The following is a 27590-nucleotide window of genomic DNA, read 5'->3' on the forward strand; positions in this document are numbered from 1 at the left end:
AAAGGCTGGAATAATGACAATACCCCACCCCACCCATGACTGGCCCCTGGGCTGTTGGTGGCTTTTCCCTGACCCATGAGGCCAGGCGCCAGCAGTAGTAACATTCGGAAGGCCAGTCTGGCCTACATGTAGAATAACAAAACTAGAAGCGAGGCATATGGTCTTCCTTACTCATTAATCTGACAACTCTCGCATGCCTGGCCCTTGAGCATCCCATCAGAAATGTTTTTCCAGAGAATTCCACCATTCATCAGATGGGCAGGTGCTGTAGGACCACCAGTGGCCTCTGGAGGCTGAAGGAGAGTTTAGGAGGTAGTAACCAGGGCTTCTGCAGACAGATTTGGGGACAGGAAGCCTGGTAGGGATGTTCATGAGCGCGGCCACTGATGGTTTAATTGCACTGCTAATGGCTCCCAGATGCCACGTGATAAGGAGCGTTGGAACTAGTCAGCATTGTGGAGAGAAAACACGGAAGCACCCACTGGAATTAAAGAGAGACTAGTTTATTTTCCATGCCTTCCCCTTTCACCTTCACAAGGTCTGTCAGGAATTTGGAAACCTCAGCCTTTTCTTAAGCCTCACTCTGTTCGCCAACCTCAGGGCCATTCTGTTTGATGAAGAGAATAGGGCTGGGCCCCTGTCCGAGCCCCACCACCTGGCTGCCAAAAGGGATGAGAAACTGACAGCCTCTTGTCCATCTGCGTTACCTCAAAGTCTAAAGACCTCATGGGAAAAAAGGCATCCGTTCTTCCTCTTTCTCCACACTCCTCATTCCCTACCCTTTTAAGCGTACTGAGGATGGGCTATTTCCCGAGCGTTGACGTGTAAGAACGGGTTGTGGGTGCGGGCTGCCAGCTGTGACAGTTTAGACCATTGGTGCACCAGAAGCTCTACTTTAAGCTCAGGGCATGGGTATCCTGGGGACAGGGCCAGGCCCACCAGGGCCAGAGGGGGCAGGTAGGGTTTGGAAGGCCAAGGAGGACACTGTCTGGTAAGTGCCTAGTTGGTGTACTGGGCAGGTCTGGAGTTGTAGGGCTGACAGGAAGGAAGGGGTCTTAGATCTGCTTGGAGACTTGGCCCTATACAATATGAAGGTATTTTATAAAACGATGGTTTTCCTGACAGCTGAAAGTTCAGGAACAGACCCAAATATATAACAAGAATTTAGTAACTGATAATGATGGTCTTCAAATTGTTCTTGGGAGCTGCGGGGTTCCTGACAATGTCTGGCTGCTGTGGAAAGATGGCCGGGGACTGCAGCAACCCAAGCAGCTCTTTAGTTTTGTTTTAGATAATAAGGTTTCTGACAAAGTTTCATTTGAAATAAATGGTGTTGAGACAACTGGTTAATCATTTGGGAAAAATGAGAGTTTTGCCCTTTGGTCAGCCATGTTTTTCTTGCCTTCTCACCAGAGGAAGAGGGTTCTAGCCTCCTCAGTTGGGTGTCCCCAAAGGTCAGGAACTCTGACCCTTCCCTCTGTGGATAAAAGGGCCTCCAGCTTAGCAGGTTAACAGGGTTTGGCCTTTGGTTTCCATGTTTCCGTGTATGGCTCAGGGTAGGCTTTGGGGTTTGGTGTGCACCTCTCTGATAACTCAGTTTTAATCCAGGGAGGAGCTCTCTGTGATTGGCATTTTTCTTTTCATAGAGGGAGGATGTCTGTTTGCAGTGGCGCAGAGTTGAAATGGGGCCTTTGTTAGCTGACTCTGTGTGTGTGTGTTTTGGCAATGAGGGCGTCCTAGCCCTGGCCAGAGTAGGGTATGAGAAAAGTTTTTGGGGACAGGAAGGGGCAAAGCAATACCTTCTGGTTCCCTCACCCCCTGGTACCAGGAGGAGCTCTGCCTGGAGTCGGCAGTAACTTCCTATCTCGCTGCCACCTTTGTACTCTGTGTCTTGTCTAGGCCATAAAAAGATCATCTGGGGTCATCTCTCCCCTTCCACAGCGAAGGACCAGGGGCACTCACCAGGACTGCTCTTAAAAGTGGTTTCTTCTCTCTGGCCTCCATTCTGGGGAGCTGTTTTCCCTCCTTCCTTAAGCCAACTCCTGGTCCTTTTGAGGAACAACAGAGGCAGCTGGGGGAGCCCTGGCCCCATCCTTGGCCCTGCTTTTCTAGGAAGCTGATCTAACCCCCTGCCCCAGTGGTGACGTCATTAGAGAGTGCATGGCTGAAGGAACAAGTTAGGTGCAATCAGAATGCCTCTGGCCACCTTAACAGTCCACTGAGGGGGACAGCCAGGATGGCCCTTGGGCCCTCTCTCACTCCGTCTTCTTCGGGGCATCCGGGATGCTCTCAGACAGTGGAGTGAAGCCCAGCAGGAGGATGTGTCTTTCGTAGGCCTTGGTCTGCTTGAACACCGTGTCAGTCCCATGGAGGTGGTCCAGCACCCCCAGTACCCCATAGCACTGGTTGAACCTGGAGGAGAGAGGAAGGTGCGGGAAGCTGGTGTGCTGTTCTTTTCATTCGTGCCAGCCTCACATTTCTAAGCCCTCCTACCCCAAACCCATCCCCAACCATGCTGACCACCTCCAAAAGAATATCCCAGGGAGTTGTACACATTGCTGGGCTCCTGTATCCCACTCCGGACTGGAAACCTGTGATTGTCCTTTGAAAAGCTATGTGAGTCCAACGCACCCAAGTCAGAACCTGTGGCAGAGCTTGGCTTGTTCAGGTAGGTTCAGGGACCGCCTCCATCAGAATCCCCTAGAACAGTGACTAAAATGCAGTTTTCAAGTCCTGCTGCCCCACACACTTTGATTTAGCATATGTGGCGTGGAACCCAAGAACCTGCATTTTATCAAGGTATCAGGTGATTGTGGTGCTGGAGGTTCATAGACCACACTTGCAAAAGTCTGGAGGCTTCCAAAGAGAACAACTCCCCTTGAACTGCATGCGGTATTTTTATGTGTACATGCGTTGTTCTGGCAGTGTTCAGAGCTTACAATAGATACTCAAAGGGCCCAGGACCTAAGTAAAGGTTAAAAACCCACAGGTGCCAGAAGACCCAGTGTCAGGAAGAAGGAAAAGAGCAAGGTGATCTGGGTCAGCATGGTCATTATTCTCCCAACCTCCAGACCACTCCCTCCACTAGCACCAGCACACTGAAACTGAGACACGGGCGTCGTGTCTGCTCCTGGAAGCTCCAGGAGGGAAGGTGAAGGCTGTTGCCCAAGGACCCACAGTGGGAAAGGAGGTCTTACTTGAGATGGTGGTAGTCATGGAATTCAGGTGAAGGCAGGAAAGGTAGGTGGTAGCCACAGTGGGAAATGGTGGTGATGATGAGGGCCAAGGAGAACCACATGGTGATGGAGGACAAGTGGGAGCCCATTACTATGGGACCCACCATCACCGGCAGCATGTTGGAGACCTGCAAGGGGAGGGCTGTTTGAAGGTGGGCCCTAGAGAGATGGAGGGGACCCAAAGGGGGTCCACTCTGCCCCACGGTGGTTCCAGGAAGACTTCCTTGACTCAGATCTGGAGAGGCTGAAAGGGTTTCTGGACCTTGATTTGCTGGCCATTCAGCTTTATAACTTTGGGACAACTTACTGTTGGAGATAACTTATGTTGGGCATCTTGCAAAGCCCAGCATAGACTAGGTCAACAACAAATGGTAGCTGCTGAATGGGAAGCAGGGTGAAGGGGCCACGATGGTCTAATTCTCTGCGGGAGGCCTTAGGGAAGGTGGTTGGGGCCCTCTGCCCTTTGCCTCTGGAGAGAGGAGAGCTCTACAGACCACGTGCTCGATAGGGTGGGCGTAGAGAGAGATCACGCCAATGGGAGCTGTCCACTCATGGTGTTTCTTGTGGATTTTTCTGTAGAATGTTGGGTGGTGAAGGAGCCTGGAAAAAGAATTAATAGTTAATAATCTGCCCATCTCCCTTTTCCCTTTCTCACCAGGCCACGAGAAACCAAAGGTAGGAGCTAGGAGGGCCACCTAGTGTGAAGTCTCAAGCACATTGGATCGGCACTCGGACAGACCTGCCTCCGAGTTCTAACCCCACCTGTTAGGCTGCATAATTTGGGGGTGGGTTCCTTTGCCTCTCTCTACCTCAGTTGTACTAGCTGTGGGGATGGTGGGGATGGTGCCCACAAAGGATATAATAAGGAAACGAATGGGAAACGGCCCCACTACGCGCATGAATTCAGAAGGCTCTTCCTTGGACACTTCTCAGTTGCCTCAAGTTGTCAGTTGTGGAACAAACAGTTGTGTCCATGTTAACTAAGTAGAGGCCAGGTGGCGGTGGTTGAGGCCTCGGTTTCCTCCCTTAAAAGTGAGCCTTAGGAGAGTGGGGAGGCAGCTGTGCTTGGGCCGGGACCTGCTCACCGGTGTGAGTAGTAGAACAGGACTTCCTCAATCAGAGTGAAGATAGCCAGCTCCAGGAGGAACCAGTGGAAGGTGGGTAGCTCTCGGCGGCAGGGGTCTCCCCACAGCTTGAGGATGGGATAGAGGAAGACCAGCATGGGCAGAGAGATCACCCACTGGTTGAAGAGAACTGTGCGGATTGACTGGCGTAGTTTCTCGGCATCCATCTGCCCGAGGTAAGGAAGGAGGGAGAGGGACAAGAGTGTGAGAAGTAGGTCTTTCCCTTCTAGAAATGGCTTCACTGTGACCCGCTCACAGGAGGCCCTCACTCTGGGGTGGGTGCTAGGTGTGACGTTTGGCCATAGCCAGCAGCCCCTGACTGCTGCCCAAGCCCTGGGGTGGAACCATCTGGCAATACCCCTGCTTTTGGAAACTCCCTTCTCAGCAGCTTTCAGTCGGCCTGAGCCTGCCTTCTTCCTGCGGCTGTCACCACTGTTCTCCCCATTTCTCTGGCCAGGCCCAGACATTTTCCTGACAGGCACTGTAGGGTGCTTCCAGGGTGCTTGAAGAAGCCCATCAACTCTCAGGTTGATATCCTTCCTCAGCCCTTGAGCCCCTCCTCATCCACAGAGGCTTGACCACGATCAGGTGCAGGGATCAAGGTTACCTGCCTCCTCGTGTGGCCCAGCCTCCCTGGACGAGGCCCTGAGTGAAGAGAAGGTGAGCCAGAGAGCGGCCTATCCAGGGCTTGACTGGACTTGCTGTGACTTGGTCTCCCTGGTTTTCACAGTGCGGCTGCCAGGATGGGGCTGCCTGAGCAGTCTGTCCAGGTTTTCCTCGCAGAGCGGGCCCCAGACCTCAAACCCGCTGAGCCTCAGTACCAGAGCCAGCATTTGCCCGAGAATCGGTACCTGACCCTTCCCTTCCTCAGAGCACAGGGACTCGCTGGCATAGCCCCAGACCACAGGTCACTTCCTGGGTCCTGATGGACTGGTTTGGGACTGGTCAGAAGGGCTTTCTCCCTGAGTTGCCTCTGTGAGCTGGAGGGGTTCTGGCTGCGAGGTAAGGCCAAATTCTGAGGGGTCCTCGGCCTTCAGGCCTTGCTCCTCCTCCAGCTTTTTCAGCCACTGCATGAACGAAGTCTCTAAGCTTTCAGGTCCATCCCATGGTGAAGCCGGCTCTGGCCAGCCTGGTTTGAGGCCGCCTGTAGAAGAGCCATACACCCCTTCCGGAACCCTTGACCGAGGGTGTCACACGTGTTTACTCCTTCGGTTACTCAGCTGATAATTCTCGAGCGCCCTCGACGTTGCAGGCAGTGTCCTATGTGCTGGGAAACAAGCAATGAGCAAAACAAAGATTCCTTCCCTCACTGCGCTTCTATTCCTGGCACCAATAAGCTTAAATAGAATGGTCAGGGTGAGCTTTGCGGAGACGGTAAGATGTGAACAAAGAGATGAGGAAGGCGAGGGAAGAGATACCTGCAGGGAGGGAGTCTTCAGGCGAAGGGCACCGCTGGTGAAAAGGCTCTCTGCACACTGCAGGCAACCTTGACAGGAGAGGAGTGTGAGAAGGAGGTGGTGAGGCCAAACAGTGGGGAGGAGCGAGAGACAGAGGGCCCTGTGGGTCATTGGGAAGACTGGCTTTTGCTCCAAGGGAAATGGGGGGTCATGGTGAGCAGAGAAGTGACAAACTCTTACAGGATGACTCCGGCCACTGTGTGGACCACAGACTGTGGAGGAGCAAGAACAGACAGGGAGACCAGTGGGACCTGCAGCCCTATAGACGGGAGCGGATGACCGCTCAGACAGGCGCAGGCAGTGGAGGGCGGCCCTGCTGTGAACTCAGACTGGGGGGGTTGTGGGTGGCAGTCTTCGAGCGGATGATCAGAAGTTCTCTTGGGGACATGTCGCATGTCGCATGGGAGATGTCAAAGAGGCCTTTGGCAATCTGACCCTGGATTTCAGAAGAGAGTTCTGGGCTAGAGACGGAACTCTGTAAGCTGTCGGCATATAGATCCCGACACTGGGAGAGAGAAGTGAGGGAGTGAAGACAGAGGTGGGGAGCAAGGCCTGAACCCCAGGATGCTTAGCATTAAGAGACGGGGGAGAAGAGGAGAGACTGGAAGGAAGACCGTGAAAGAGCGGCCACTGAGACGGCAGAAGTGGAGAGGCCAGGTAGGAGAACACAGAGCAGGAATGCGGGACCAGCAGCTGCGAAGACCCCCGCCAGGGCTAACGAGAGGAGCCTTCGAGAGCAGCTGGGGTGGAGCAGTGGGGGCGAAGGCCAGACCAGAGGAAGTTCACAGAAGAGGTGAGATGATGGGTTTGTGGTTATTGGGGAGATACCAGCTGAAGGACTGAGGGTGAGGTTTGTAATGTCTGGAACTTACTTTCAAATGGTCAAGCTAAAAATTATAGATGCATATGTGTTTGTATTTTTACATCTAGATAATGCAAATACTGTGAAACGTTTAAAAGTGGCGAATCTGGGCAGTGTGAATGAGTGATCATTGTACTCTTTTTTTCAACTTCTGTATCTATGTTTACGATTTTTCATAACTACAAACTGTTGGGAGAAAAGAGAGTGGACAGAGAGGAGCTGGATACCGTACAGACAGCTCTTTCAAGGAGCCTGGCTGCAGGTACGGCTCACAGGCTGATGCGGAGAGAGTCTGGGGGGTCTCTCTTCTGCTGGCCCCTGTTTCCTAAGTGAAGGAGGAAGCAAGGCTGTCGTCCCGGAGGTCAGGCAAGGAGGTGTTGGGGATGTGAGGAGGGAGGAGAAGGTGCGAACTGGCTATCCAGGAGAGCGGGAGAGCAACCAGGGCAGGGCCCACACCGCAGGAGCCCCGGACCTGGAGTCCGATGAGAGGAGCCCTGGCTCTGCTTCCTAGTGACACTCTGACCTTGAGCTAGTCCCTGCTCCTTTCCGAACCTCAGCTTCTGCGACACGCAAGCAGACCTTCCCTGCGTGGCTCTCCAACCGTCGTAGTCTGTCACGATGAACGTTGTCATGGTAGGTGATCCACGAGAGCCGATGCGGCCTCGTGGGTGAGAGCACGAGCCCCGGGGTCAGAGAGCTTGAGCATGAGTCATCTGCCCAGGTCACACTTCAGAGCCCGTCTCCTCATCTGAACCATGAAGGTTAAGACAGTACCTGGCCTTGATCGTTTACTTCACGGTGCCTGTCAGGAGACCGCCACTGTTTGACAGATGAAGGGCTCGCAACAGCCAGGCACTGGCTTTGACGGTGGCCCCAGTCTGTGCCTGCCAAGCTCGACCTGGAGGAAGCCCTCTAGCTGGCTGGTGGTTACGGTCTCAGGTGAGCGGGGCCATGAGCCTGGCTGGCAGCTCTGGTTCAAGAAGGGACGATTCCGAAAGCCTGGGTCAAGGGCATTATTTTTCACCCATTCTGCTTTCTGGAGTGCTGGGCGGGGGCCGAATGCCCCGATACTGAGATGAGCCACCTAGGCACCTGGGCGGATGATTAAAAGATGATTGTCTTCTCTGGGAAAGGAGCCAGAATGTGTTTTGTGTGGAGCTGGGGAAAGAATCAGGTAAGAATGAACTTCTTGCGTAAGAAAAGGCTCTTGCAGGTTGTCAGAACACCAAGTGGGTGACTGGGCTCAGGGCACAATGGTTCCCAAAATGCTGACTCCAGCCCAGGCTTGGGGATGAGAAGACCAGAGCATGTGTCCTGCCTGCTGAGAGATCTGGGGCAGATGATTTCCTCTCTCCAACCTTCTCACTGGGGACCCTCGTACACAATAATGGCTCCCAGCGGCCATGCTCTGTCCTGGGGCCACAGCAAGCACTGTGAGTGTGGTTTCTGCTCTTGCCTTCTGTGTTTTGCCCAGGAGAAGCCACGGCCACACTTACTGGTTCATTCTTGCCAACCTGAATTCGGTAGCGGGAGATGAAGTGAGGTTTTCCGGTTGTGTCAACCACCAGTAGAAGCCCGTTGAAGCTCCAGAAGAGCAGACTGGGTACCTGGGTAGCACCTAAGGTTGGGGAGCAGAAGGAAACAATCAGGGGACTTCAGGGGCTCGCAGCTCGCGTATTAACTGGACAGGAGCTGAAGGGCGACTAAGGCTGCGTGGTCGACCGTCCCTGCCAGGGAAGTCTTGGTGCTCCAGGCCAGAGGGCCTACCTTGAGTCCTGGGGTGGCCAACTAGCTGGGGGAACTTGGCCAGGTCACTTAAGGAGTGTCTCTATGTTCTTAGCTGTAAAATGGAGACCACAATCTTCTAGGTGGTTGAATACCAAAAAAACCCACAAAGATTTGTTAAATAGAAATAAAGAATATTTATAATTAATCATAGAATACCATAATGAATAAATAAACTACAAATAATTTTAGGTTGACATCTGGGAGTCTGTGCCCATTGAACACTTTATGAATTCCCAAGGAAGGGAGAAGCAGAGGAGGTGCTTGGTAGGATAGGGTTCCCAATAAGCACTGGACTGGGAGTCAGTCAGGAACCTAATCGCTATGACCCTATTAGCTGAGCAGTGGGACTTCAGGCATCTAGCCAGCAGTTCCCAAAGTGGAAAACTCCTCTCTCAAGGTGCTGCTTGGTGAAACAGTATTCATATCCTGCTTTCTTGGAGGGCCAGGGTCCAGGCTAGCCTGCTAACAGCTTTAAGAATTCCTGCAGCAGAGAAACCCATTTGACTTTGTTAAGTTCAGCCTTTCCTGGTCTTTTTTTTTTTTTTTTTTTTTTTAACCCAGGTACTCTGTTTTCTCAGAACATCTAAGGATAGGATGGCCATGCATCCCTGTTTGCCCAGGACAGTTTCAATGGACAGCAGGCAGTCTAGCATAATTATTATTATTATTTTTAAAGATTTTATTTATTTATTTGACAGAGAGAGGGAACACAAGCAGGGGGAGTGGGAGAGGGCGAAGCAGGCTTCCCGCCAAGCAGGGAGCCCAATGCAGGGCTCGATCCCAGGACCCTGGGATCATGCCCTGAGCTGAAGGCAGACGCTTAACGGCTGAGCCACCCAGGTGCCCCAGTCTAGCATAATTATTAACACCTCACTTACTCTCTCAAATGTCCCTCTTTGGATGATAAATTGTATGGACACCCCACCCATTCACATCCCACAGCACTGATGTGCCGCAGGATACTTTAGAAAATGCTGATCCATACTTCAAAAATTCAGATACGGCTTTTTTTGCTCCTCATCCCACTTCCCTGTGAAGTCGTCCCAAGAATCTCTGATCTCTGACTGAACAAACAAGCACTTTGTCCTGCCCGACTGGCAGTTATTCAAATGACAATACAATGTTACCTAAGTCTTGCACTATTAACTCTGTCCATGTTTTGCCTCCTCCTTCTAAACACCCCAAGGGGCAGGGCATTTTACTTAATGTGTCTCTGCTCTGCTCCTCCCATACCCTTCCTGCTCCCACCAGAAATCCCAGTACCTGTGCCAGCTGGGACCTGAAAAATACTCGGCCAGCACTGTGGGGAAATAGGATTAACTCAATCTCTTAGGGAGCACTTTGGCAGTATCTGAAGAAAAAAAAAAGCAACAAAAAGAGGGAAAAAAAGAAAAAAAAAAAAAAGAAAAAGGCCACACATGTCCATACACATATATATCCATTACCGCGTTAAAAAAAAATCACAATAGAACACTTAAGGAGCCTGAGTGTCCATTGATAGGGAATGGATTAGAGTATCTCTATACAACGGACTCGACAGGGCAGCTTAAAACAGTACGTCAGTTTATACTACCTGACATGGAAAGATGTCCACAATCTATTCAATGAAAAAAGAATAGTTAAAAAAATAGTTGATATCTTATAAATTCAACCATATATCCCATATAGACTTTTCTATATTTATACTAATTTATATATACAATTTATATATATATATACATATATATATATTTATATGTATATATATATACAATCTATACTAATATATTAACTGTGGTTATTTCTTGGATACGATAATGGGTGATTTTCACTTTATGCTTATTTGAATTGTCTGGTGTTAATTTTTAACAATGAACATGGATTTACTTTTATTCTCAGAAATTGTATGTTTTCTTATTTTGGGAAAAAAAAATGTTAGGTTGGTGGTTGCCTAGTGGGCAATCAATCCATCAAGGTAGCGCCTCCTTGTAGATCCAAAGGGTCCTTGTGGAATAAAGAATACAATCCCCAACAAGAGAAGATCTTGAACTTTTTTCCGCTGTAACACTTAAAATTACAAATATTTAATCTCCTTTGTATTTGCTTATCATTGGGGTGAAAGGCAGTTTTCCCATCATTGTAACAGAAATATATCAAATGCTTTCCCACCACTTTCCCCATATATGTTTGCAATCTGTGTTGTTCTTTTCAATGACTCTTCAATGACAACTAGCATTGAACCTGTCATATTTAATGTTTAGCCTGTTTTCAGAGTTCTTCCAGCTGAAAACAATTGTCAGGGACATTTTATTCGTACTTTTGCTTTGTGACAACTGGCACTTTTTTTTTTTTATCTCCCCTCTAGACTGTGACATAGTTTTTTAATTATTATTTTTTAAAAGATTTATTTATTTTGAGAGAGAGTGCATGCGTGGGAGGCAGAGGTAGCAGGGGGAGGAGCAGAGGGAGGAGAGGCAGAGAATCCCAAGCAGACTCCCCACTGAGAGCCGAGCCTGAAGCAGGGCTCCATCTTGGGACCCTGAGACCCTGACCTGAGCCAAAATCAAGAACTGGACGCTTAACTGCCTGAGCCACCCAGGCGCCCCAGTGACGTAGTTTTTTAAATGAGGTAAACACTTCATCTGAAATATCTCTATATCCTCCATAAAAATTTGGCACAGAGTAACATTAATAGTATTCTTTGAGTGAATGAACCTGTGATTGAGGACATCTCACTACTGTAGATAATGTTGTCATAAATACTATGTAGAAATGCCTTTTTCTCCCATCACATTTTCTTTGGCTTGTTGGGAGTCATTCACAACATCAGTAAATATTTATTAAGTGACCACTTGCTGTCAAGCCCCAAGAGCTAGATTACACCAGGGACGAGGACACAGTCTCACGGGAGATAGAGCAGCTCTCTGTGGACCAGACATCCAGAAGCAGGATTATTACTCTAAACATGCATTCATTTTCATGGGATTTTTGTTTTGTTTTGTTTAATTTTTCTATTTTGGGGGGAGGGGAGTCTCAGGTTCTTTTCTTAGATATCCTTAGGCATCCATTTCAAATTTCCTATGATTAGTACTCTTTGGGATTACCACTGTTTTAAACTTTTAAGTCTTCCTTGCTTGGAATAAGGAGCTGAGAAATCTCAAAGTAGAGAAGAAAACCAGAGATAGAGAATTAAGCTATGATCGTGTACCCGAACCCTGAGCACTCCTGGTCTGGGAACCTCACCTATAATGTAGAGGGTCCACTCCTTCCCTTCGAATGTCGACAGCAGCCTCTCCCACTGAGCTTGCCAAAAATAGCCAGAAGCGCCCCAGAATCTCTGAAGATGCCTTGGAAGAAAAATCATTCAGGTTTCTGGGTGAAGCCTGGTGGGTGGATAGCTCCTTACCCCATGCTCCGCCTCCAGACCACCAGCACATGGCCCCCAGGTCCTGCATGAGAGCTGGCTGCACAGACTCACCAAGTGACTGAGTTCCAGAAGGCCACAAGCAAGAGAAGGCCAGAGCCCAGGATGAAAGCCGTCCTTCTCATGGAGCCCCAGATGTGTCCCTCCTAGAGGAGGGCGAGAAAGGGTCAGGCCCCAGCAAGCCTCCTGCTGACACAGGCAGCTCGTACCAAGTCCTGGCAGGAAAGATGTGGGATCAGGATCTCAACCACGTCAGCATTGCACATCTGCTGACCTTTTCCCAGCCTTCATGGGAGGCTCTTCCTTATCAAGAGCTCTTGGGTGTGTTTATGAAAATAAGAGTTCAAGGTTGGGGGAGGGAAGAGAATAAACCTGACTCCAGAGAAACCAGCAAGCAATTCTGTCTCCCTGAGAAGGACAGGTGAGCCTTCCCCAGCAGTGGGGCTTCATCACTCGTCCTCTTGTGGAAGAGAGATGCCCATTCTCTGCGCATTGGAATCGCCTGGGAGCTTTTAAAAAATCCCGGTGCCCAGGCTCCTTCCCCACCTGATTACATAAGAGTCTCCAGGGTGGGAACTGGGTCTCTCTGGTTTTTTTTAAAGCTCCCCAACTAATTCCAGCGGGCAGGCAAGGCTGAGACAGCCATCACTGAAAGATCTGCAGCATCTGTCCATGGGCCAGGTCTCCTTCCCCTTCCCCATCACCCTCTTGCTTGTGAAGAAAAGAATGAATGAACACACGTTCTGACTTTTAATAATCCCATCTTCTAGTGAGATGAGCCTGGGCTGCCGGCTGCACAGGATAATGGGCAGTTCCAGGGGCAAAGAACAGACCCCTGGCAATCCCCGGGAGGTCCCTTGCCTAGTCCCCGCCAACAGTCGCTAGCAGAGATCATTGCAAGCCTGATGCTTGAGCAAGGTGCCAGATTCGGAGAAGGAAAAAGCTGCCAGGTGTGTCACCAACTTCCACTGTCCCGGGGACAGAAATGACAAATGTCCCTTCCCTCATCTATTTCTAAGCCCAGATGGCGTCCGCTTATAGCCTTCCCCGGGAGAGAACTGGCTGTGGTGGTCCCTAGAGACGTGTGCCTGACGTTCCTCTGCAGTTAGTGAATCGGACCATGTACCCGCGCTCAGGGGGTGCTGGGGGTAGGGAAGCTGACTAGGACGCTACAATTGAATCCAGACTTTGGAGCCCTGAAGGAGCAGGCTGTGTTGACCTACCCGTTCAGAGCAACCTGAATCTGCCCTGGGTTGTTTCTTTTCAGCTTACCCCATCCCATTCTTGATCGAAAGACCAACATGAACGAAGTTATTTTCCGTGGCCTGTGAAAGGTTTTTGAAGCACTAGTGTTCCTCCGGGTCCTGAGCTCTGGAAACGAACTCTTCCGTCTCTCCTCGAGGGCTGGATGGGCCGGACCGGTCAGAGGAACTTGCTCTTTTAAGCAGGCCATTGAAAGGTCACCCCCAAGCTTGCTAGACGTTCAACTTGGGCTTTGCAGTTATTCCTTTTTTAGTATTCAGAGGACCCTTTTCATGAACTTTTCCAGACTCGCTAGGAATTTTTCATTTGAGTATAATCAGATCAATAGAAATCAAATTAAAAACCTCAGTTTCACGTACAGGATTAGCTTTTTTAATTTGATTTGATTTTTTTCCCCAGGGATTGTGTTTTCTCCCTCTCTGGCAGCCCAAGTGAAAGGACTATAAACAGGCCAGAGGTCTCTGTGAAGTACAAGAGCACCGTGCAGAAGTCAGCTGGGGTCAAGAGCTGGTTCCCAGCCCAGATTCCAGCCCCCAGGGGGCTTCTCCCGTCTCTGGAGCCGTTATAGAAAGGGGTGGTTTCAAAGGCCTGCAGGATGGGGCATTCTTAGGGGCCCAGAGACAATGGGAGAACAGCTCTCAGGCTTCTCAGCTCCTCCCATGCCGTCCTGCGCCCGCGCGGGAGCAACGGGCTTGATTCCACGGCAGCCCGGAGTCCAGGGGTCTTCGCTCAGCTGCTGAGATGAGCACACGACCAATGTGTCGGCTAGCCCTACACCCTGGGGGCGACCTCAATCCGCAGCGCGTGCCGCCGTGGACGGAGTCAATGGCTGCGTGCTCACTAGCTGGGCGGGTGCGGTGCCGGCATTTACCTGCTTCGGCTTCCCAGGACGTTGCGCGCTTCCAGCTTCTCCCTTCATCTGGAATGAGAAAGCACCCGTGAGTCACGCTGTCGTGCTCAGGGGCAACCAAGCAAGTGGAGGCTGAAGACAGTCAAGGGGAGTGGCTGGCTGGGATTTTTAATGCTGGCGACTCCTTAACGTCACCTGGGGGGTCGGACAGCCCGTCTGGGCTCGGCCTCCGGAGCTGGGACCGGTGTGGGCACAGGTAACACGGAGCAGAAAGTCGGCAGCGGGGGCTCCGGCTGCGCGGAAACGGCTCTCTAGAGCCGAGCTGCGACGAACCCCTCCGGAAGAGTTGGCTCCCGGCCTCCTCCAGAAGATGTCGTCCCGCCACACTTCCCCGTCCCCTAACCGCGACGGCCTAGAGCCCCAAGGCACCAGGAGCGAAGCCAGGACGCGGCCCCTGACTTGCCCAGACGGCTCGCGCGAGCTCTGCGGCGTCAGCTTACCACACCCGGCGCTGTATTTGTCGCGCTAACTGAACGAGAAGCGTTTTGTAAACTGTGCCACAGGACTCAAGCCAGGGGTGTATTTATACGCAGGAATCATGAAGACAGTGAGTCTGGAAAGCCGACCCCTTTCTCAAGGTCCTATGGTAATCGTGTGTATCCCTCACTAGTTTTATGACCTTGGTCAAAATGTCCTCTCTGAGCCTCGGTTTCCTTCGCTGTCAGATGAGCATAACAAGAGGGCCTCCCACTTGCGCGACCTCTGCTGGGAGGCTGTAAGGGCCGTGGGGACAGGCTCTCTGGCGCGCGTGTCCTTGCGCCCCGCACAGTAGGTGCGCAGCACATGCACAGTGAGTGGAGGATCAAGCACAGGGTCTGGTTCGTTGGGCCAGTGTCTCCCCAGAGGCACCTCGGGAATCCCTACGTCGGAGTCACCTGGGGGTTGGCCGAAACTCAGATTTCCAGGCTACGCTCAAAATCAGAATCTCCTAGGGTAGAGCCGAGGAAAGTGCCTGTTAGACTTGTTCCTGACGCGGTCCTGAGGGACTTCACTGTCAACCCCCGCTACGCAAGCTCTGGGCTGTGGGTTAGTAAAGGGAATGGCCATCACCTGAGGGGTATGGGGCACAGGGCTGCCCTGGCAAATGTCTTCTCACCCAGTCCTCACTCCCATCCCCTCTTCTTGGCAGAAAATGGAAGCTAGAAGTTTGCATTGCTACAGGACAGTACTTCCCTCAGTCTACCCACTGGGGGAGATATCACCAACATCATGCAATCCAATCCACCTGATTTAGTCAAGCAAGCATGACCCATTGGGATCTACTCTGTACCAGGCCCTGGTCTTGGGTGGATACCACAAGGCACACAGGGAAATCCACGGCAAGGACACGGCCTTCAAGTTGCTCATGGTCCAGTTGGAACCAAGCCCAGCAACAGAAGATGAAGTCCAGCAACTGAGAAGATAAGGCAGGAAAAGCCTCAGGATGGGGGCAGAGAGGGCCTGGGCTTGGAGCTGGGGCTAGACTTTAAGGTAGCACAAGCCTGTGCAAGTCCTGAACAAGAGAGCTACGCTCACCATCACCACTACTTGTAACATTCAATGGGGCCTTCGTCCACACAATTAGACAAGAGGAAATAAGCAAAGGCAAAGAACTGGGAAGGAAAAGGTAGAATCCTCACTATTTTTGGAGGCAGTAGTCCCCTCCTAATTATGGGAGATACATCCCAAGACCCCCAGTGGGTGCCTGAAACTGCGGGTAGCACTGAACTTTACAGCCTATGTTCTTTCCTACACATATATACCTATAAGAAAGTTTAATTTATAAGTTAGGCACAATAAGAGATTAATAACAACAGTAAGATAGAACAGTTAAAACAAAATACTGTAATAAAAGTTACGCGAATGTGGGTGATCTCTCTCTCATCCTTTCTCAAAATATCTACAATATTTATCCTTCAGGGCAGAAATCCTTTGTCCACGTTCATACTCCTCAGTGTGGCACCCATAGATCAGACGACACCTGCCACAGATTGGCCTTTGCTTGTTGTCATTGCAGTTTGGTCCCAGGCTGCTGTGGCATCAACCTTAGCCCTTATTCTCTAGAAATTAATTGCATGTTGTTGTTTTTAATTGCTTGGTTTTTCTGATGGTTTGTGTCTTTGGTATGCGTTCTTGCAACTTCTGTGTGCCCTTTTTAATCTTGGCCTTTTCCAGTAGCTTCCTGGCATTCCTATTAAGTGTTTTTACAAAAAACTTAAAGCGTTTCTCCATATTTGAGACAATGCCATAGTTTTTCTGGGAAAGAGGCAGCCTGGGACAGCGGCTGGATTTGGTAGTTGGGTGGTTGGGGCTCGCACTTGCCCTGAGTTCCCAGCCAGCTGGACTTTGTACAGTATCCCACTACCTGTCTTACTGTAAAGCTTTAATAATTACAAGTGTCGTGCTAGCGCATTGAATAGGCAGACACATATACCAGACGAGAAAGTCCAGAAACAGACATATATATGAATTTAGTATATGAGAAAAAGAAATCAATATAAATGGACTTTGAACTGAACAGATGCTGAACCTCCCCTATGATAAGAGAAATATGAATAAAAGCTACAATGAGGGGGCGCCTAGGTGGCTCAGATGGTTAGGCGTCTGCCTTAGGCTAGGTTATGATCCCAGGGTCCTGGGATCAAATCCCACATCTGGCTCCTTGTTCAGTAGGGAGCCTGCTTCTCCCTCTACCTACTGCTGTCCTGGCTTGTGCTCTTTCTCTCTGACAAATACATAATATCTTTTAAAAAATGTCTTTATTGATACACAATTCACATACCATATGATTTACCCATTGAAAGTGTACATTCGGGGCGCCTGGGTGGCTCAGTTGGTTGAGCGTCTGTCTGCCTTCCCCTTGGGTCATGATCTCAGGGTCCTGGGATCCAGCCCTGAACTAGGCTCCCCGCTCAGCAGGGAGCCTGCTTCTCCCTCTTCCTCTGCCTTCCTCTCCCCCTGCTTGTGCACACGCACTCTCTCTCTGTCAAATAAATAAATAAAATCTTTTTAAAAAGTATACATTCAGCTTTTAATATATTCATAGAGTAGTGCATTCATCACCACAATTAATGTTAGGACATTTTCATTACCCCAAAGGGAAACCCTGCACCCTTTACTCATCAATTTCCAATCCCTTTCTTCTTCCACCCCTCCCCCCACCTCTAGCCCTAGGCAACCAGTAACACACTTTCTGTCTCTATGAATTTGCCTATTCTGGACATTTCCGATAAATGGAATCATACCCTGTGTGGCCCTTTGTGAGCGGCTTCTTTCACCGAGAGTGTTTTCAAGGTTGGTCCATGCTGTAGCATGGATGGGTACTTCATTTTTTTATTGCCAAGTGACATTCTGTTACATGGATATATCATATTTCGTTTATCCATTCATCTGTTGATGGACATTTGGGCTGTTGCCATTCTGCAGCTATCGCAATGCTGCGGTAAACATTCACGCACAAGCTTTTGCCTGGAGATGTTTTTATTTCTCCAGGATATGTGCCTAGGGGTGGGAGTGCTGGGTCATACGGTAACGACATTGAACCTTTTCGGGAAAGTGAAATGGTTGCGCCATTTTACATTTCCAAAAGCAGTGTATGAGGGTTCTAATCTTATATCCTCACCAGCACTGAGGATTTTCCCTATTGAAGAGTGTCCTAAGCTGGCTGAAGAGGAGCATTCCAGATGGTCTGGTCCTGCCCTGGGGCGAGGATGAAGGAGCCTAGATAAAGGAGGCAGGCGACCTCTCAGAGTTTGTAGATGGCACAGCCGGGATCAGAGCCCGGCTTTCAGTATCTCTAAGGATATTTTCTTGTTTTGTGTTTGATTGTACATAATACAACCATATTATTCGAGGTGCACGTTTACCAGCTGTGACCTTAGGAAATACTGTGTCTCTTTGACCCGCATTTCTTGTAGACTACTTAGGCTGAAGAAAGACAACAGTGACGTATGAAGTGCCTTCCAGGGTTTGAGGAGTGAGCACAGCAGAAGGAGGTGATTTGCGAGCTGGGATGGCATTACGCAGGAGGGATGCGGTCAGCTCAGACGAAAAGCTGTCAGGGAGGAACACTGGGACATCTGATACCCAGTCAGGGAGACACAGGGATTTAAGGAAAGACACCAGAGGGCTTACTGTGGTGTCAGCCCAATCCCCACATGGTGGCAGGAGAAAGAATTTCAGCCACTCTTTGCCTCCCCCCCACCCCTCCCCACTCGAGGCCAGCTACCTTGCCACCCCTGCTCCTTCTTCCAGCTCCCTCTGTTCCAAATGACAGAAGGGGAACCTGTTAGCAGGCCCGTAGGTGTGGACTTCTGCCTCACAGTGAGTTCTCATGGAAAGCAATGGAAGAGGAGCAATGGATTGGAGCAAAGCCACCAGCATTCACTCTTGTCTGACCCAGGATGGCAGCCAGGAGTCCTTTGCTTGCTTGGGTGCTAGTGGGTGCGCCGTAGTCCTATTCCTTACCACCCCAGGCTTCCAGAGGGATAGCGGAGCAGGCACTCCAGGACGGCAAGTCTCAGCCCCAACCTGCAGCAGACACCCCTGCACCCCATCTCAGACAGCACATGTTACTTAAAAATCTGGGTTTAAAAGGACTTCCAAAAACTCTCCCTTAAATAACATTTTTCCCCATCTGAGTGTCTTGAGCAGTTCCTGTTGGCCCAACTCCAAGTTTGCTCCACACCCTCCATGTGGATAGGGCCCATTTGGAGAAGTCACCCTTTCCACGGGGATAGGATTCTTGGACAAGCCAGGGTCGGTGTCAACCTGGGAGTGTGCTGCCTGGAGTTCTGGCAAGCACGGCGCTTTAGCATGAGGAAGGTAGTGGTGCTAGTACCTTTGGGGCTCAGCCTGTCACGCGCCTTAATGATCAGCAACTAAGTGTCAAAGGAAACGCCGCAAGCTGAGAAAGACTTGCGGATCTCAGTGTCTGCAGATCATCTGCAGACAGGTGGGACTTTTCTATCACCTTGGATTTCTGTCCTCAGTTCTTGGTGGGAAGTGTGAAAGGCTCCATTGACCCTGTTGAGATAACCATCCCTTCTGGGGAAGGAAACAGAAGGATTTGGGGTTTATTTGTTAAGCTTCCAGGACTGCTGTACTGTGGGAACTTCACTTACAAGCCAGACTCTCGTCCTACCATTCTCTCCACTTAGCGTCACCATTATCTTCGCCAAGAGCACGCGAAGCTAACGCAACATGGTCTCTGATCTCTAGAAGCTCATCCATTCCTTCCAGGAATAGTTAGAAGAGCTTACTTTGTGCAAAGAACCCTGGAGATGCAAGGATAAATGAGAAACTCTCAGTTTAGATACATAAACCCATCATTCCAAGATCTATATGGAAAGTACTAGGCTAGAGGTCTAGGCCAGAGCTAAGAAAATATGAGCAGGGCAGGAGATCCAGCATACCCAAGAAATCTTTTTTTTTTTTTTTTTAAGGATTTTATCTATTTGTCAGAGAGAGAGAGAGAAAGCACAAACGGGGAGGAGCAGGCAGAAGGAGAGGGAGAAGCAGGCTCCCCGCTGAGCAGAGAGCGCGAAATGGGACTCGGTCCCAGGACCCTGAGATCATGACATGAGCCAAAGGCAGATGCTTAACCGAGTGAGCCACCCATGCGTTCGCCAAGAAATCTTTAGAGGAGGACAATGCCCAGGTTTTCTCTGCATGCCTAGACACACGGTCTCCAACCTCAAAACGGAACATTTTCCTCCTAGATTTCATTTTAGTTTATCCAAGGAATGCTGGGTTTTAGTTAGATCATACTTTTTAAATCTTTTTTTTTTTTTTAAAGATTTTATTTATTTGAGAGAGAGTGAGCAAGGAAAAGAGAGAGAGAGCACAAGTTGGGGGCAGGGGAGAGGCAGAGGGAAGGGAGAAGCAGACTCCTCGACAAGCAGGGAGCTTGACATGGGGCTCAATCCCAAGACCCCAGGATCATGACCTGAGCCGAAGGCAGGTAGATGCTCAACCGACTGAGCCACCCAGGCGCCCCTAGATCATACTTTTAAAAAATTAAGATAGATGTCACAAAAACAGACACATAGATCTATGGAACAGAATAGAAAACCCAGAAATGAACCCACAATTATATGGTCAATTAATCTTCAACAAAGCAAGAAAGAATATCTAATGGGAGAAAGACTGTCTTGTCAACAAATGGTGTTGGGAAAACTGGACAGTTATGTGCAAAAGAATGAAACTGGACCACTGTCATACGCCATGCACAAAAACAAACTCAAAATGGATTAAAGACCTAAGTTTGAGACCTGAAACCATAAAAGCCCGTGAAGAAAGCACAGGCAGTGATTTCTCAGACACTGGCTGTAGCAACTTTTTTCTAAATAGGTCTCCTGAGGCCAGGGAAACCAAAGCAAAAATAAACTACTGGGACTACATCAAAATAAGAAGTTTCTGCACAGCAAGGACACAATCAACAAAACTAAAAGGCGGCCTCCAGGATGGAAGAAGATATTTGCAAATGACATAGTGGATAAAGGGTTAGTATCCAAAGTATATAAAGAAATTATCAAACTCAATGCCCCTCAAATGAATAATCCAATTGAAAATGGGCAGAAGACATGAATAGACACTTCTCCAAAGAAGACTCCTGATGACCAACACATACATGAAAAGACGCTCCACATCACTGATCATCAGGGAAATGCAAATCAGAACTACAATGAGATATTACCTCACACCTGTCAGAACGGCAAAAATCAACAACAGAAACAACAGGTGCTGGCGAGGACAGGGTGAAAGGGGAGCCCTCCTGCACTGTTGGTGGAAATGCAAACTGGTGCAGCCATTGTGGAAAACAGTGTGGAAGTTCCTCAAGAAGTTAAAAATAGAACTACCCGGGGCACTTGGGTGGCTCAGTCGTTGAGCATCTGCCTTCAGCTCAGGTCATGATCCCAGGGTTATGGGATCGAGCCCCACATCAGGCTCCTCTGCTGGGAGCCTGCTTCTTCCTCTCCCACTCCCCCTGCTTGTGTTCCCTTTCTTGCTATCTCTCTGTGTCAAATAAATAAATAAAATCTTTTTTAAAAAAATAGAACTACCCTTTGATTCAGCAATCTCACTACTAGGTATTTACCCAAAGAATACAAAAACACTAATTCAAAGGGATACATGCCCCCCCAATGTTTACAGCAGCATTATTTACAATAGGCAAATTATGGAAGCAGCCCAAGTGTCTATCGATTAATGAATTGATAAAGATGTGTGGTGTGTGTGTGGAATATATATACATGGAGTATATATGCCGTATATATACATATACACATATATGTATATGTATATATACGGCATATATACCCAATGAAATAGTATTTAGCCATAAAAAAGAATGAAACGTTGTCATTTGCAACAATGTGGATGGAGCTAGAGAGTATAATGCTAAGTGAAATAAGTCAGACAAATGCCATATGATTTCACTCATATATGGAATTTAAGAAACAAAACAAATGAGCGAAGGGGAAAAAAAAGAGGGGGTGGTAAACCAAGAAACAGACCCTTAGCTGTAAAGAACAAACTGACGGTTACCAGAGGGGAGGTGGGCGGGGAGATGGGTGCAATAGGTGATGGCGATGAAGGAGGGCACGGGTTGTAACGAGCACCGGTGCTGTAAGAAGTGCTGAATCACTACGCAGTACGCCTGACACTAATATTAATTACACTGTATGTTAACTAACCGGCATTTATTTATTTACTTATTTATTTATTATTTTAACTAACTGGAATGTAAATAAAAACTTAAAAAAAAATAGGGGCACCTGGTTGGCTCAGTCAGTTAAGCGTCTGTCTTCAGCTCAGGTCATAATCCCAGGGTCCTGGGATTGAGCCCCGCATCTGGCTCCTTGCTTGGCAGGGGAGTCTGCTTCTCCCTCTCCCTCTCCCTCCCCCCTGCTTCATGCTCTCTCTCACTCACTCTCTCTCCTCAAATAAATAAATAAAATCTTAAAAAAAAAACTTTAAAAAAATCTAGATAGATGTATGAATCTACCACATGAATATCAAAACTACCATTGAAGATACTCCCTACTCCATTATTTAATTCTCCAAAAGAAGCAATGTACTTTGTATGAAGATACAGATACTAAATTCTATAAAGAAATTGGTGTAGTTTTCCTTTTTGGAAGAAGTGGTATGTTTCTTTGTAAAACGCAAAAAAATAGTTTAGGCAATCCGTTTTGGTTCCTGCCTTTTTGCTTTGGCTGCCAGGAAGCTCAGAGTTAAATTTAATGCTCAATTACACTTTGGGGGATTTTTTCCCTATCATACAGTCCTATATAAAAAATGATGTATGTATAAAGATGTTCAATGTGACAGTTTTTAATGGCTAAAGATTAGAAAGCAAGTTAGCAATTGGTTAAATAAATTATAGTACATCCAGTAGTGAAACATTTTTCAGCCAGTAAAGGAATAAGGCAACTTTGTGTGAACTCTCCAGAAGTATTAAGTGAAAAAAACCAATGTATGGAACATGTGTGTGTGTGTGTGTGTGTGTGTGTCCTGTTTATGTACGCATACGATAATATACAGAATGTTCGACTATTGCTGGAAGAATATCTAAGACACTGTTTACAGTGGTAGCTTCTGGTGAGGCGAACTGGGCCGCTGGGAGACAGGGTAGAAGGAAGTCTATCTTTTTACTATATGCTGTTTCCTGCCTTTTGAATTTTGTACTATGAGTATATTTTACCTATTCAAAAATTATAGTACTGTTAAAAATTTTTTTTAAGATTTTATTTTATTTATTTGACAGAGATAGAGACAGCCAGCGAGAGAGGGAACACAGCAGGGGAGTGGGAGAGGAAGAAGCAGGCTCATAGCGGAGGAGCCTGATGTGGGACTCGATCCCAGAATGCCGGGATCACGCCCTGAGCCAAAGGCAGACGCTTAACCGCTGTGCCACCCAGGCGCCCCTAAAAATTTTTTTAAAAAAATTCAATGCCCACTTGTAGGAAATATTTTATTGAAGATTTGTAGAGTAATTAGCTCTGTCTTTAATTAGCTTTCCATTTCTCTAAATCCGAATAATTTCAATTCCTTTGAGAAGTCTTTGTTTCCCCTGAAATTGTAGGCTAATTTTTCCATGTTCATTTTTCAGGATAGAAACCTCCATAGTTTTCATTTGGTTATTAAAAGTAACTCTGATTAAGAACCAGTGCCCTGTTTCTTCTTCTCCTTTTTTGGGGGGGTGGTGGTGGTGGCTAACAACTTTACATGGTCCCAAAGAAGAGCAATGGCAGTAAAGCATCTGGTTCTTTTCTCTACAGATCACAACTCAAAACAGTAGGAAAGGCATTTTATTGAGTGCTGGATGGTTTCTGATCAGTTTTTACTTATTTGCACCTGTTCTATTGTGTATATCCTTTATTGGAAGCTATTTCAAACTCTTGAGATGGAGACTGGCTATAAAGTATAAATAAACAGAACCAGATATTAAAGTTAAAAACAAAAACTAAGAGAGACTAGGATGACTGTCTGCACCATGAGACCTTGACCCTGGAAGGAGGCAGCTCTGCTTGATTGCAAGGGCAGAGTGCTGGGGCGCCTGGGTGGCTCAGTCAGTGAAGCGTCTGCCTTCGGCTCAGGTCATGATCTCAGGTTCCTGAGATCAAGCCCCCGTCGGGCTCCCTACTCACTGGAGAGTCTGCTTCTCCCTCTCCCTCTGCCCCCTCGCCACGCATGTGCATGCTCTCTCGCTCTCTCTCAAATAAATACAATCTTAAAAAAAACAAAACAAAACCAAAGGCAAAGTGCTGATGCCCACTGTGTCCATGTGATGGAAACTGAGTGCCGCTGGGCTGAGGGATTAGGGGCTGATATCTAAGTTGGACCTGGGAACTGTCGGCTCCAGGTAAACCTTCTGGCCAAAGGAAACGTGACTGTTATCTTCTGGTGGTGGGAAGGCGTCTCTGGCTGTGGGAGTCACATGTATCTGTCCACATCTGATTTCAGTGGATGCAATGAAGCATTTCCTAACATTTATTCTTATGCTAAGCTAATACACTCACATACTATCTCCCAAGATATTTATCTAGGTGGCTGACTCCTCTAAGCTACACAACCCTATATTCCACTGAATATTTTATGCCAAAGCAGCTTGTCTTCTGTGCCTCTCTACCTGCCAGCAGACATGTTTTCAGTTCTAAGTGGATGGAGTCTGTCAGAAAGGTTCTAGGAAAGCCCCCAAACATGGCAAGCACACGTGTCTTCAACCACAGAAGTTCCTTAACAACGATTGCCAATGGGAGTGCTCAAGTTAGAAATTTTGGCAAACAAAATCAACAACAGTTATTAATATTTAATATGTTAAGGTGCAAAATCATTACATTTTTATTGTGCTTTTTCTCTCTGACCTTTTTCTTTACCTTTTAAAGTCTCCCCATCTAACACTAGATGTGATCTCAGAGCCCTTCAATTCAGATGCTCCTGTTTTCCGTCGGAAGACATGGGGACATAGAAAGGTTCACTGTTCAGCTTCAAATTACACAGCTATTTAATGGCAGAACTTGATTTCAGTGCTTATTAGACCACCTGAGTCTGCAAAAAATGTGGAATGTGCTGATGCTGATGCATGCGGGGTGGGCATCAGGATTGTGAAGGAGCACAAAGGAATGAGATCAGCCTCTATTAGGCATGAATAATGGATTAGACGCTGCATGTGTGCGCGCGCGCGTGCACGTGTTTTAATACCGGAGGGGAAACAGAACACGTTTTCTCTAAAATATTAATCATTTTTTCAAGAAATGTTTACTATGCCAGATACAATGGTAGCCATAGGGGATACAAAGATGAATAGGACACGCTTCTTGCCCTATTTAATAAAGTAATACCATAGCTTTGATTTTTCAAGTGAGAAAGTATGTAGGAGGAGAATATGAAATTTCATTTATGATGGGAATGCATTTAGGGAAGAGAAATAAAGGTAAATATTCTAATACTTTGTAACAATGAATTGGTTCCCCTTTAAAGGGAATTTGATATACTGTGAGATTATCCAAATTAGATACTTTTTAAGCATGGTTCTTTTGAAAGCAGATGATTCTGACTATGCAAACTTTTTATCCCCAGTCTAGGAAAATGATACGGTGAGGCTCGAGCTGATGTTCATGACCTCGGAATCTGAATACAGAACAGAGGAATGGGGGGAGGGGGGGAGGAGTAGGGGCTGTTTAAGTTTTGTCTGCCGCCTGAGTCTTTCAGATTTTTTTTTTAAGGTCTTATTTATTTGTCAGATAGAGAGAGAGAAAGAGCACAAACAGGGAGAAAGGCAGGCAGAGGGAGAAGCAGGCTGCCCGCTGAGCAGGGAGCCTGATGGGACTGGATCCCAGGACCCTGGGGTCATGACCTGAGCCGAAGGCAGATGTCTAACAGCCTGAGCCACCCAGGCGCCCCTCTTTCCGATTTTCTTTCAGATTCTCGGTCCCTGAATATTCTGCAGTTGATGAGTCTTCCCATTTTATAGGTATAAGATATATTATCTTTATATGACTGTGTACTGTTTCTTTGTAAACAGTGCATTTGTAAACATCTTGTGAAATTACTAGAATTATTTACTTTCGGAGGAGAAAAAAAAGACAAATAAGACCTCATTGATCATCTAATCTACCTGTTCTATTTTATAAGCAAAGAAGATTGGCCTCAATTAGCATAAGTGATTTATTCCAAACTCCACACAGTTTCTGGGAAAATCCAGGCTTCCTGAGACTTCGCTGGGCTCTGCACGTGTGTTTGGAAGAGCACAAATTCTCTTTCATAAGTGGGAAATGACCCTGGGAGAGGGCTACTGACAGGAGGACAAGAACTCCCATTACTTCAGCCTCTGCTCTCTGATGTTCACATTCTTGGGAAAAGCTGGGCAGGCCGCCTCCGGGCTAAGGACACTGACCTGAAATGCAGTTGCACAGCCTAAAGCCTCTGGTGAGGAAGCTTTTGGGGAGCTGCTGTGACCAAGGTCTGCACACAAGCGCGACTTTTATGCATGAAAAGATTGTCATTCAAGAAGATGAAATGCCTGAAAGAAAGGTGAAACTCTGAACCCAGAAGACTCTGGATTGTTCTACCAATGTTCCCTTTGCTGCCTTTGCTGCAGGGTATGTGTACCCTTTAGGAACTGACTGTCCCGCCTGGTTGCCTGCCTGTGAAAATGAGCCAGCCTCTGTTTACTGTGAGATCCACAGCTCTAGACATAAGCCTGTCATGTAGCAGATACTCAGAAAGTGTCTGCTGAATGAACGAAAGAAGGGGAACTGAATAAAAAGCATTGGTTTGTTTGTTTGTTTTCCCTAGGAAGGTGTCCAACATTTGCTTTGAATGTCCCTGCCCCTTTCCCTGGTGCTTACAAGGCCTTTCCTTTCTAAAGCCAGAGGCTGATGTTCCGAGCATTTCTGTTTTATCGAATTGATTTCAGAATCTTGATGTCTCAGCCTGAGACACGTAATTGGAATTGCACACGAACCTGGAGCAAACCCCAGTCTGCATCCTGTATTGCTTGCCTGGAGCCCCAAGGGCCTGTACGAGCACCTGAAAACTACCAGCCCTATCGTTCACCCGCATCTACGCACATTGACTGCACCCTCTTGCCTGGTAAGCTTTGTGGTAATTCTTCCTGGGAATTGCCAAACTCCTAGTAATTCTAGATAAATCATAGTATGTTGCAACAAGACAGCTTTGAGATGATTGTCCATTTCTAACTCCCACGCTGATATCGGCACTTCCCAGTTTGAAGACCGTTAACACTGGCTACCTGCCTTCCAGGTGATCCTGGCAGGTCACAGAAGTACTTTGCTTCCCGACAGACTTGCTGTTGGGTTTTCCTCTTTCGAGTTCTGACTTGAGAGTTTCTCCTTTATTCACAGGGTTGTGAAGCCAAATCCTGTCCATCTGACAGGATTGATTGTCAGTTGCTAGAAAAATAAGGGTACAGAGGAGGGGATGGCACAAAGGCACAGCCTGCAGATACCAGCAAGGGCCATGAAGGGGGCTCGCGGCAGCGAGAAGACATCCCAGGACACTGTTCAGAGGCAAATCACACCTGTTCTGTCCGCGGGGGAGGACGGAGAGGGAGTGGAGGGGACAAGAACGCACTTTGCCTTTCTTTAAAGGCAACTCGGAAGCTCCCAGACGGTGGCGAACAGCTCCCTCCCCAGCAGCTCCCGCTCACCTCTGCAGTGGACCGTGTGCCAGCTCCTCCGACGTCCCGCCGCCACCCAGGCTGGCCTCCGCTTCTCCTTCGGCCCCTACCTCGGCGGCTGCTGTAGCCGCGCCGCTGCCCAGCCGCGCGTCTCCTGGGTGGCTTGGGGGGGCCGGTCACGGTGATCGAGTTACAGAGCAGCCGACTGGCTCGGGCCAGGCACGTGACGACAGAAAAAGTTTGGGTCTGCGTGGATTGGAGACAAAAAACGCCCTTCTTGCCGAAGGACATCTCCTTAAAGGAAAGCCAAGAGGAAATGCGCACTTTACGTAGGAGCTTGAAGGAGCGCATGTGGCTAAACTCGGGGCTTTTCCTCCTTCTTTTTAAAAACTTCCTACATCTTCCTCAGCTTAAGAAGATG

At 48.2% G+C, this 27590-nt stretch overlaps 1 protein-coding gene across 2 annotated transcripts; it reads right to left on the reverse strand.

The window, feature by feature from the left end:
• Positions 1-482: 482 nt before the first annotated feature.
• On the reverse strand, positions 483-27535 carry FAXDC2 (fatty acid hydroxylase domain containing 2). Of its 2 annotated transcripts, XM_026510840.4 has the most exons (9): positions 27200-27535; positions 14005-14052; positions 11925-12016; positions 11690-11793; positions 8176-8297; positions 4322-4527; positions 3731-3836; positions 3198-3364; positions 483-2412 (listed from the first exon to the last, which is right to left on the reverse strand). In XM_026510840.4, exons 1-9 carry the CDS (start codon positions 27518-27520, stop codon positions 2256-2258), a joined length of 1323 nt encoding a protein of 440 aa, XP_026366625.4. In that variant the 5' UTR covers positions 27521-27535; the 3' UTR covers positions 483-2255. The 2 variants fall into 2 exon arrangements, with proteins under 2 accessions (XP_026366625.4, XP_057168263.1); XM_057312280.1 differs by lacking the exon at positions 14005-14052.
• Positions 27536-27590: the final 55 nt, after the last annotated feature.

This window comes from Ursus arctos, unplaced genomic scaffold (assembly GCF_023065955.2).
Source record: "Ursus arctos isolate Adak ecotype North America unplaced genomic scaffold, UrsArc2.0 scaffold_15, whole genome shotgun sequence".
NCBI lineage: Eukaryota > Metazoa > Chordata > Mammalia > Carnivora > Ursidae > Ursus > Ursus arctos.

Coding starts and splice junctions, on each gene's coding strand:
- FAXDC2 (XM_026510840.4), bottom strand. CDS start 27,520: ATGCGCTCCTTCAAGCTCCTACGTAAAGTGCGCATTTCCTCTTGGCTT. Junction 4,528..8,175: donor AGGTTGGCAAGAATGAACCA/GTAAGTGTGGCC, acceptor TACCTCGGGCAG/ATGGATGCCGAGAAACTACG. Junction 3,365..3,730: donor CCCACCCTATCGAGCACGTG/GTCTGTAGAGCT, acceptor CTCCCCTTGCAG/GTCTCCAACATGCTGCCGGT.